The 12112-nt window shown below is 45.9% G+C and overlaps 1 protein-coding gene and 1 pseudogene across 1 annotated transcript in view; both read left to right on the forward strand.

Annotated features, from left to right (window-relative positions):
* TNR (tenascin R) overlaps window positions 1–12112 on the forward strand; it is a 403980-nt gene that overhangs the window by 351616 nt on the left and 40252 nt on the right. The window contains 4 exon segments of the mRNA XM_025430226.3: window positions 9414–9503; window positions 10570–10833; window positions 11437–11471; window positions 11473–11707. Coding sequence (XP_025286011.3) covers window positions 9414–9503; window positions 10570–10833; window positions 11437–11471; window positions 11473–11707 — 624 coding nt within the window.
* LOC112649013 (U4 spliceosomal RNA) lies at window positions 6697–6818 on the forward strand (annotated as a pseudogene).

The following is a 12112-nucleotide window of genomic DNA, read 5'->3' on the forward strand; positions in this document are numbered from 1 at the left end:
TGGGGGGAGGTGGGCAAAATGGCTGAAGGCGGTAAAAGGCACAAATTTCCAGTTGTAAAATAAGTCATGGAGATGTAGTGTACAGTGTAGTGACCATAGTTAATAATACTCTACCGTATATATGAAAGCAGATCTCAAAAATTCTCCTCACAAGAAAAAAATTTATAACTATATGTGGCAATGGATGTTAACTAGACTTATTCATTTACTAATATTGAATTATTATGTTGTATATCTGAAACTAATATTGTATGTCAACTGCATCTCAATTTTTTAAAAAGAGAAAGAAAAATAATAACTGAGACTCCTAGAACAAGGTTGCTTTGTGTCTTCCCCCAGTTTTACTTGAATGCTTGTTCTGTGGAACCTGTTAAGAGCCAGAACTTTGGACTCTGCAGCCACTTCCTGTGTGGTTTGGGACGACTGACTTCACCTTTCTAAGCCTCTGTTTCCTCTTCTGTAAAATGGGAATAGTACCATTTACCTCGTACTGTCGTGATGAGGCTTTCATGAGATCATGTGTTCAATGAGCGTAATGCAGTGCTTCTAACATAGCAAACTCCATATATAGCTGATGATGTGATGAATAAGGAGGAGGAGGAGGAGAAGGAGGGTGAGCTAATGGACAGTTTAGGATTTCCTGTAATGGGTGTGGCACGGAGCAGAGACTGTGCCTTTCACTGTGGAGTGTGCGCACCAGCAGCAAGGCATCATGGGGGGAGGGGTTTATAGCCCTCTCCCCACCAGATCTCCCAAATCAGAACCTGCATTCTAGAAGATCCCCAGGGGATTTGTGCACACATTAATAGGTGAGAAGTGCTCATTCAGAGCATGGCTCCTGAAGTTGCCCACTTGGGTTTGAAACCAACCTCAGAGACATGCGTGTGGGGCAAATTTCTTAAATTTCCCATGCTTCAGTTTCCTGGACCTGAGGACATCATGTCTTTGAGAAAGACATGGAAACTGAAGCATGGGAAACCCCTCCTGGGGTTGTTGGGAGGATGAAATGAAGTCATATATATCTACATATACCAGCTCTGCATGGAGACTGGTTCATAAAGAACATTCAACAGCCATTTGATCTTCTGTGGTTTTGAATCCCCACAAAGCTCAGACTGGATGCGTGGCAACCTGGCCTTTCCCTGGTACAAGTTCACACTCCCGTTCCTCTAAGGGCTGACTCTAAGCCTTGACATCCTGTGGCATATGTATTTGCTACTCCCTGATCTTCACAGCCACGTTTACCCCTCTGCTGTGGGCCACTGGCCCTTGCTGACTCTCTGGGCCTCTGAGCCAGGCAGAGGGCTTGCAGCAAGTGGCCCCTGGCATAGCTTTCCCCTCACATACCTCCTCCTCTGCAGCCCAGAGGCCAGGCTCGGGCACAAAATGCCAAGCATTTCTTTTCCATTATTCTCTGTAGGCGATGCCCAGTGAATTCTCTCGGGAGTATGAATTTGTTTCTGAACAACAGACTTAGTGTCTGCAATGGTTTGTTTTTTTTTTCCCTCTGCTCTGGTGGCTTCTGTGTCCTTAATGATAACTTTTTAGGCTCAGCCTCTCAGGCAGGATGATGTGTGCTTGGCCTATGTACCGTACCTGGAGTCTCAAAGGGGTCCTGAGTGTTATGTAGTTTATAGGTGCATCAAGGTACCTCTTGGTTAGGATGGGCAGCACTTACCAGGGACAGGCACCCCTAGGGATTTCTGGGTAGAAAACAGAAAACAATCAACCCTGTAGAAAACTCTGAGTGGAAGGAGGGAAGATGTGGGGGGCAGTGAAGAAAGAAGGAGATTCTCATTTCTTGATCGGGTCAAAATATTGGGTCAAAAAACCCTGCCTATGACCAATGCAAATTATAAACAGTGCTCTGTGTCTGAGGTGACTCCTCTCTATCTGTCCTAAGAAAGGCCTGTGGCTGCAGTGTTTTGCTAAGAGGGTAAAGGGATTTGTCCTCAGCCACCTACACTTTCTTGCCTGGTGCTCCCCCATGAATGGAAGCCCATACTTGAGGAGAGAAGTGTGACCAAGAGAAAGGTAAAAGCAGCCAGCCTCTATGGCCATGTGAGCACTGGGCTCTAAACCAGCGCCCCCAGAGCCAGTTCATCACTTCCTTGAGCAACCCCATGGGGTGCCTGCCTGGGAGCCTCCTGGTGGCACTTCCCACCCAGCCACCTCTCTCTGCATTGTGCCTACCTCCATCCCCAGGGCCACAGGCTGCTTGCTAATCAGACCAATCATCCACTGGACTTAGGAAACCCAGGGCCTTGAATATTCCTGCAGACTTCACAGTATGACACAGGATCACAAGGAAACAGAGACTTACAGCCAGCCACACACAACACACTCACTCACACATGCACACATTCATACACACTTACACGCAAAAGGCTGACACCACAGGTCGGGTGTGTGTGTTACCACCTTCAAGGCCACTGGTTGCTGAAGACTTGGAACAGAAGCCTTCTACTAAAAGCCGTACTTTCTCCTGAGGCTCAAATGGGGGTCTAGTGGTGAGAAGGTGGGTTCCTCAAGGTGCAAAGGTAGCTGTGCTTGTCCACAGGAGGATTTTCCATGAAGAAATCTGAGCCTCCCAGAGAAGTCCAGCTGGCAAAGTGGTGCTGACCAAGGCACTTGATGTTCACTTCACCCTGCTCGCACACCCTGCCAGGGCACAAACACCAGACTAAGTGCCAGACCTTCAACGCCCTGCAGGCTCTTCTGAGGAGGAGGAGTCGGGCAATGGGCCTGTGGCCTGGCCAGACTGTGCTCAGCCTCCTTCAAGTGATGTCACAGCGCCTCCAAGTGGCCACTTTGGTTAGGTGCTCTCTGAACAAGGTGCCACCTTCCAGGGGCCAGAAAGTTGGGGAGTGGGCTGCAGAGACCCAAGTAGAAGAGAGGAGAGAAAGGGCAGAAGCCTCCACACCCCTCCTCCTCCTCACAGAGCTGGCACATAAGGGCATCTGTCCTCTTATTTGCGTTAAAAGACTGGGCCCAGGGAACCAGGAGAAAAGCCAGGTGGGAATCTTTCGCCTCCTACTTTGTCTTCTTCAGCAGGAGAGCTTGTTTACAGTGAAGACCCAGGGATGGGATGTTCCTGAGGAAAGGAGGTGATGAGCCATGTTTCTAATTAATCTCACTGGCAACAAGAGAGTTGCATTCAAAACCGTTCCTTAGTATTTTTAACATAGTTTTGTGGGCCCAGTCCTTTCCTTAAAGTCAGCATGGAATTGGCTGCTTCTCTTGATGCTTGAACATCATCCACATTCAAAACAAGGAGGCAGATATCCTCCAAGGCCTGATTCATTCAGGGAACCCTGGAAAACCTCATACCATCACTCAGGAAAATAAGGATGGGGAGTCTGGAAGCTAGACCTCCATTATATTAAAAAGTAGATTGCAGCCCATCTGGTGTGATTTCAGGGGTTCTCAGAAGATCCTCTGTCTGTCTCCAAATATGTCCCATCTATGAAATCTCTAGTACCCAAATTCCACTGCTGGAACTTTCCCTATGAGTGCCCCTATATTAGACCCCTGGTTTTCATGAATTAGTTACTAGATACCCCTTTGCATCTATTATTCCTTCTGCCTGTGATGCCCTATCTCTACCCAAATACATCTGATTCTTCAAAAACCAGTTCAGACATCCCCTCATAAGTCTTCCCAACATTCCCATCACCCTTGCTATGCTGCTTGCATGAGTCACATATTTCTTTCACTATGCTATGGACTGAATTATATAAAAAATCAAACCCCTTGACCCAAGACCTAAGAGTCTAGTGAGGAAGCCAACATGAAAACTAACAGTAACAATATAATAACATGATTGCTGTAAGACCCAGGGATGAGAGACGGACTATAAAGTCCTTAGGCAAAGGGTCTTCAGGTTGCCCCTCCCTTTGATAGCAGATGTCCTGTAAATGCACTAGGGCCAACCAAACTCTCATCCCCGTTTGGAAGACTTGAGGTTCTTGGGAGATGGAAAGGGTCCCTATTTCTATGGTCCACCTGAACCCAACCAAGCCTGCAGAGCCCGGGTGTCTTATTCATGTCTTTGCTGGCAGGAGGTAGCAATCTCAGCTTCTTGGGCCTGCTCCTCCCCCCAAACTTCCCTGCTAGCAGCAGGAAGCTGGAAGAATAAGTCTCCCAAACAGGGGGAAGTGAGTCATTCTACCTTCATCGCCCATGGTCCTTGCAGTACGAGGGGAGAATTTGCTCGTTCCTGTTGCTCTTCGGCCCTAATTAATCTCTTCCTGCTCCCATGCCCCATACTACCCACGAGAATTCCATATCTCCTTCCCTCTCCTTCCCTAATCTTGGCTAGCTTTCAAGTTTTTCTAGATATCTTCCTCTGGCCATTACTGTCCATGATGATCTCGTGCCTCCTCTGAAATGATTTCCTTAGCAGCCCATGGTGTGGTGCCAGATTACTTAAATTCCAATCTGCCACTCCACTCCCCTCCACTAGCCTGTAAGATTCTTAGGGACAGGGACCGTGCTATGACAGGTCAGAAAAAAACAAAGGACTTGAGTTCCAAGGCCAGTTTTATTGTATATTAGCCTCATGACCGTAGTCAAGGTATGGACTTCTCTGAGCCACTATTTGCTCAACAGTAATGCCTTCCTAGCAGAGCTGCAGGGGAATTAAATGAGAAAATAGGTACAATCTCTATGAGACTATAGCTAGTAGTAGTACTCTTGGCCATCAGACACTCAAGAGAAATTGCCTTCAATTTTTATCCCTCCTCTTTTCCCTTCCTTTCTTCTTCATAATTCTTCTAGATTACCTACTGCATGCAGCTCAGTGCTTGGCATATTGTGGGTGCTCAATAAATAATGTCCTCCTTCAGTACAGATTTTTTTATGTCATTAAGGGAAGAGCAAGGGTGACATCCATTCAGCTCACCCTGGCATCCCCTATGCCTGGCACAAAGGAAGCCCTCAATAATGTTTGGTGAGTGAATGAACTGCATGCTTTGGGAGTTCAGAGAAGAATGGGTGTGCCATGAAAGAGTTGAAAAAAGTGTTAACCTCTGAGCTGAACAAAGGAAGTTCTATGAGGCATGGAGAGTGGTGGTTTCCTATGGGATGAATTTTCTGAGCTATTGTGAAGCAAGGCAACAGAGCCATTCATATGCCACCACTTTTAGGAGGTGGATGGAAAGATAAAGGGAGCATTGATAGAGAGCAATGGGGTCTTTAGAAAGTGAGAAATCCCTAGGAGTCCACAGAGTGCTGATGTATTAGTGTGCTGGATATGCTTCGGATACACATTTTCTTTTCCAGCAGAACTGTATTTTACCTGCTGGCAAAGAGCAACAATTCACTTGTAGCACAGGAAGAAAGCTGCAGAAAATCAAAGGGAAGCAGCAGGCAGGAACCTATAAGAGAGTCCCACTTTCCCATCCCCTAGACAGAAAGCCTGGGACGAGAGTACTTTAAATTCTGCTCTGCAGTTTTCTGGGAAAAGATGATTCTGTTGTAAATTATTGAACATTTCATTTAAGCTTCATAAATAAGAAACTCAGATGAAAACGTTACATGTTAGATCCGTTTGGCAACATATAATTTCTGTCTTACTCCATCGAACTGTCACCCTTCATCTACGTCAGAGAATTTCTACTTCATTATAGGCAATTGAAGGTTTCAATCAGATGCCTAAGAAAAGTAGTTTATGTCCCAAAGGTAATCTAATTTCTCCAACCAAGGATGTACCTGGGACTCGCAGAACATATTGACGGAGATAAATGTGTGCTTGGAACGGCTCTGGGGGCGTTGCAATCACCCACTCAATCTAGTGACAGGTACTCCACCCAGCCAGGGGCCGGCTCCTCACTGACAGCTGAACTCCCTGAATCACTGGTTTCGTTGGAGCCAACAAGCTTAAACATCAGCAAACTGATGACAAGTGTGCCGAGGACCAGCCTGTACCTGCCTGGGGCATCCAAAAAAAGGACTCAAGATCCTGGAATAGTCCTCTGAGCAAGATAATAATGAGATTGGCTACTATCAGGACAGGCACTGCACTTCATTTCATCCTCACGATGACCTTCCAAGATACAGATCATTGGTCTTCCCATTCTACCAACACTGAAGCTCAACGACATCAAGTATCAAAGTTACACCTGTAGAAAGTGGCAGAGCCTGAATGTTATTAATGTAAGCACGGCTGACCTCAAAGTCTGTCAAACTTTAAACTTTACTTCCACAGGTAATGACACTGTAGAGAAAGAAAGAATGAAGAGTTGAGAAGTGGAGGGACCTGGTTTGAGAAAGGGAGAAGAGGGCTGGCTGGTTCTAATATACTCCTTCAAGGGAGCCTGGTCAGTAAGGCCTGGTAGCTTTTACCATACTCAAGTATGGGGGCATTTATTGCATCGACTGTCCTAAAGCCATACTGAAGAGGTGGGTGCAGAACCCTCTGGCTACCGTGCAGCATTCCCCTTCATTAAACCAAGCCATTTGTGGGGCACCTGGGTGATGTAGCTGGTCAAGTGTCTGACTCTGTTTCAGCTCAGGTCGTGATCTTAGGGTTGTGACCTCAGGGTCCTGAGATCAACCCCCATGTCAGACTTGGTGCTCATTGGGGAGTCTACTTGAGATGCTCTCCATCCATCTCCCTCTGCACCTCCCCCAGCTTTAAATAAATAGATAACTCTTAAACAAACAAAAATACAAGCCATTTGTTAAGGAAAGGTTAGCTTTGTGCAGTGGCAGTATCATAGCCTATGAGGTTTATCTGAGGCATGATTGTTGCTAATTGTTAAGGAAAGGTTGCTCAATGCATTTCCTGTCAAAATCATTCCTATTACCTCAGGGATCCTGGGGAAGTCACAGCTGCTCAGGCAAGGGGATGACATTGGGGGCAGGGTAGGACATTCCAGTCCTCCTAAAAGGCCTGAACCTTTGCCTGAGTTTCTTTTTATAATATGATGGTGTACTGGTTTGAATAGTGTCCGCCCCAAAATTCATGTCCAACTAGAACCTGGAATGTGATCTTATTTGGAAATAGGGTCTTTACAGATGGAATCAAATTAAAATGAGGTCATAACAGATTAGACGGGCCCTAAATGTAATGTGACCAGTGTCTTCATAAGAATGGGAGAAGACCTAGACACCAGGGAGCCTGCCATGTGTTACAGACTGAATGTTTGTGTTGCCTCATTCCCATTGTGATCTTAGCTGATAGGGCTTTTAGGAGGTGATTAGGTCATGAGCTAGGAACCTTCATGAATAGTATTGGTGCCCTTATAAAAGAGACCCCAGAGAATTATCTTGTTCTTTTCATACAATGTTCTTTGTATATTCACAAACATAGCAAGAAGGTAGCCTCTATGAACCAGGAAGTGAGGTCTTATCCAATGTCAAATCTGTTGGTGCCTTGATCTTGGACTTCTCAGTCTCCAGAACTATGGGGGATAAATGTGTTTTAAGCCATGGTGATTGATGATAGCAGCCCGAGCTGACTAGGGCACCATGAGACAATAGAGGCAGAGCCTGGAGTAATGCAGCTACAAGTAAGGAAAGCCCAGCTGGAAGAGGCAAGGAAAGATGCTCCCTCTTAGAGCCTTTGGAAGGAGCCCACCGACAACTAGATGTTGGCCCTCTAGACCCTAGAACTGTGGGAGAATAAATTTCTGTTGTAAGCCATCCTGTTGTCATCATTTGTCACGGCAGCCACAAGAAACTAATGCAGGTGGAGAAAAGACTTCCCATCCCACCTTCCTCAGGTTGTGGTGAGGATCAAAACACATTCAGGTATTTTGAAAAGAATAAATGTTATGTAGAATAGCATGATCATCAACCAGGGCTCTTGTGGACCCACACAGAGCACCCACCACCACCCACACAGAGCACCCACTACCAGAAGAACTCAGACTCATCATGGGGGGCCCCACAGGTGATGATTTGATCTTGTATTTTTCTACAATCCCACTTCTAGTAAATGAGGGTGAATTAGATGCTAGTTATGCCCACATTCTAATCCCAGGAGCATGTGACTCTGTCATCTTACATGGAAAAAAGGAAATTGTAGATGTGGTTAAGTTATCCAGGTGGGGCCACTGTAAGAACAGGAGTTCTTATAAGAGAGATACAAGAAGATTAGTCAGAGTGGAAGATGAGGCAATGGACAAAGAGGTCAGAGGGAAAAACAGGTTTGAAAATGCTATGCTATAGATTAAGGAGCCATAAGCCACGGGATGCAGGCAGTCTCTAGAGGCTGGGAAAGGCAAAGAAATAATTTCTCCCCCAGAGCCTCCAGAGGCTGCAACCCTGCTGAACTATTTAGACTTCAGACCTGCTTAATGCTGAACTAAACAATAATAGACTTGTGTTGTTTTGAGCTACTACCTCGTGGTAATTTGTTACAGCAGCAATAGTAAATTAATATACTAGTCAAGTCAGTTAGTCTGAAGATGAATGTGGGAGAAGGTAGGGAAACACCCCAGATAATTGCAGATATCCTAGGAGGCTCCCAACAATTCACTGTATAAAACCCCTGAAGGATTTCCCCAAGAAACTTGCATCCTTTATAGTTGAACAGTTTTTGCATCTTTTCCATCTTCTGGAGTCCCCCAGAAGTCATCCTAAGATTGAACTCATAACTCCAAATACCCTGGGGTCTGAATTATTGACCTTGGTAGGCAGCCCACAGCAACAGGGCTTCTGTCTGCCCCTACATTAAAGGCCTGAGAACCTGTGCTCAGAAAGTCCAACCAGTGTGTCTTCCCCTAAGAAGGGATCCTGGAGTCCTCATATGGTTTCAGTCCCTTCCTATAAAAGGTGTAGATTGATGCTCATACACAATGTTTAAGAAATGCTTTAAAGGCCCACGTCCACACAATCCCTCTCGATTACCTACTCCTCCAATTCATAGCTTATACAAGGACTCTCTTCACTAGTTGTAACCATCCTAAGACTCTAAGTACCACAGGGAGAGCTTCCACAGGAAAGCACATTTCTGAAGATTACTGACAGGGGCAGCCTCACTGCCTTCCCAAAATCAGCAGCAAGAAGGAAGCTCTGCACTGAGTACTTCATCCTGTTGACTTGATATGGATTTCCTAAGTGGTAAAATTGGGATTTCTTAATAGATAAAATTAGAAGACGATTCAGGAAGGATTAAACATAAGATCTGAACAGGAGGGGCACCTGGGTGGCTCGGTCTGGTGTCTGCTTTCGGCTCACGTCCTGATCCCAGGGTCCTGGGATCGACCCCCAAGTCAGGCTCTTTGCCCAGCGATGAGTCTGCTTCTCCCTCTTCCGTTCCTTCTGTGATCTCTCTTGCTCTTAAATAAATAAAATCTTAAAAAAAAAAATCTTAAAAGGAATCTAAGCTCATTTGCTTCTCTCCTTTCTGGCTTCCCTACCATTGACACATACAGAATAATGTTTGTTTCTGCATCTACCGACAGATCTGGTGCCTGGCACGGAGTATGGAGTTGGAATATCTGCTGTCATGAACTCACAGCAAAGTGTGCCAGCCACCATGAATGCCAGGACTGGTGAGTAGGAGGATTGATGCAGAAGAAGACTAGGAAACTCCGTAGACCTGAGAAGCCATGGAGGCTTGTCCTAGAAAGGCTTGGTCAGAAGGCAATGCCCCTTCATTAACAGGTCCCTGGATTACAGTTACCAACCTAGAAACAACATCTACCTGCAGATCTCTGATCTCTGTGCCTAATCTCTGACATCAACATGCAGGGTAGTCTCCCTCTCTTCCCCACATATCTGTGCACATCTCTCATGGTCTGAAGGGCTGCCCACAGAGGTGTAAAATTCCAAATAGGTTGGTGTCATAGCAGGTCATATTTTTTTCTAGACCACCCCAGAATAGGCAAGAGTGTGATGTTCCTTACGATGCATGACAGAAGCTCTCATAAAGGCCACAGGGATACAGGTTTAAATTTGGAAGCAACCCATTAAATCTAAGGACAGTGGAAAAGTCCACTGGAGACCCTTGCTACTCTGGATCCAACAGATTTGCTTCCAAATTCTGGGTAAATTTTAGTCACTCTAGTAATAGGCAGGCTGGACTGAGCTGGGGATTTTGAAACAATCCCTGTCCCAAGACTCATTCTAGTGTACACAACCTCTCTAGAGAACCACAAGGACATGGGTCTCAAGGAGTTCTCAGACTTGCACATCCATGGCTGGTCAACCAAAATGGCCTCAGGAACAGGGGTAGCTACTGTTGCCAGGAATGTCATATCCCTACTCGATAGTGACTCCTATTTTACCCTGGTTGGCTTGCTGAGAAAGGCGGAGAGAAAATGAATATAGAGCTTGACAATCAGCAGCCAGCTCTTCCCCAGAGGTGGAGGAATTCCAGTGGTGTTGGAGCTACTAATGCCTTTATGAAGATTGTCCATCTATATACCAAGCCCCTGGCCATCTTTCAAAGGGAAGGCACTTAACAAAATTGTGAGATAATTGTCAGCAATGACAAGCTAATCATCATGGTCAGCAGGCCTGCTGATAGCTTAGTTATCCACAGGGAGGTCCAATTCCAATAAATATTGGCCAATCTATGGAACTTGTGTAAAATAGGCCACTTATGTTGATCCACAGAACTTGACAGTCCCCGGGACCTCATGGTGACTGCCTCCTCGGAAACCTCCATCTCCCTCATCTGGACCAAGGCCAGTGGCCCCATTGATCACTACCGAATTACCTTTACCCCATCCTCCGGGATCGCCTCAGAAGTCACTGTGCCCAAGGACAGGACCTCATACACACTGACAGATCTGGAGCCTGGAGCAGAATACATCATTTCAATCACTGCTGAGAGGGGTCGGCAGCAAAGCTTCGAGTCCACTGTGGATGCCTTCACAGGTACCAGGGTAGCAGAAATCCCAGCTGGGCTCAGGTTTAACGGGGATTTTAGTGCCAGAAGGTCATCTAGGTAACCCACTATTCCAGTGCACCATTTTGTTTAGAGAAGGAGGAATGTGGGTAAGGAAAAGAAGAGATAGAGGAGAAATTAATAAATATATCAAGATGGAATGGTTGGAAATGAGGGGGAGAGATAAGCAAGTCTACCTACGTGTCAGAAAATTTGTATCTGGTTTCCTACAGCCTGGACATAGGGGTTGATTCTATACATCTTCCCTTGTCTGCACTAAATCAGTGGGCATCCAGAGGATCCATAGAATCATGTTAAATTTCTCCCAGAATAAAGATTTTAAACCCTGGATAAGTATTATGAATAACTCACAGAGGCTTTACCTTGCTGAGGGCATTCATTTTTCAGTATGTGACTTGGAGAAAGGAGAGTAAACAGGACTGGTGAGTGAGGAGGTGGAAGCTCTGAGTCAGCAGGTAAAGGTGTAGTCCTAGTTTACAAGGAAAGCAGATCGCTTTAGTCAGTTGGCTCTTCTAGCCAGGGTCCCACCACCTCATGTATGTTTCAGAACCATCATCTCCTCTGATTTGCAGGCTTCCGCCCCATCTCCCATTTGCACTTTTCTCACTGTGACCTCCTCCAGTGTAAACATAACCTGGAGTGACCCATCCCCTCCAGCAGACAGACTCATTCTGAACTACAGCCCTCGCGATGAAGAGGAAGAGATGACAGAGGTCTCTCTGGATGCTACCAAGAGGCATACTGTCCTGATGGGTCTGCAGCCAGCTACTGAGTACATTGTGAACCTGGTAGCAGTCCACGGAACAGTGACCTCTGAGCCCATCGTGGGCTCCATCACCACAGGTGAGGTTGGAGGACTTGACAGCAGGTGGTGAAGGGGGTTCCTACAGAGATCTTTAGCAAGTCAATGAAATTTACAAAGAGAAATTCTCAGGAAGTGGGGAACTGCCTCACTTGGCTAAAGAGGGTCTGTGACCTGTTCCGAAAAAGCCACCTCTTCTAGGACTGCATAAAATGTGTAAGATGGGAAACTTCCTTTTGGAAGGTAGGACAGACTCAATATCTTGAGGATGACAGCACTTGAATGCTTTGGTTGAGAGGTTTTCACACTACCAGCCCGAAGACAGTTAGCCTTCAAGAAGAAACTCCATCTCTTGATGGTGCAATAAGGTCACTCATACAAATGATACTTCCTCAAAATTATATAGGACTAGCACACAACCATGTAGGAAACTGAGACTCAGAAAA

Source organism: Canis lupus, chromosome 7 (genome assembly GCF_003254725.2).
Source record: "Canis lupus dingo isolate Sandy chromosome 7, ASM325472v2, whole genome shotgun sequence".
NCBI classification, from domain to species: Eukaryota; Metazoa; Chordata; class Mammalia; order Carnivora; family Canidae; genus Canis; species Canis lupus.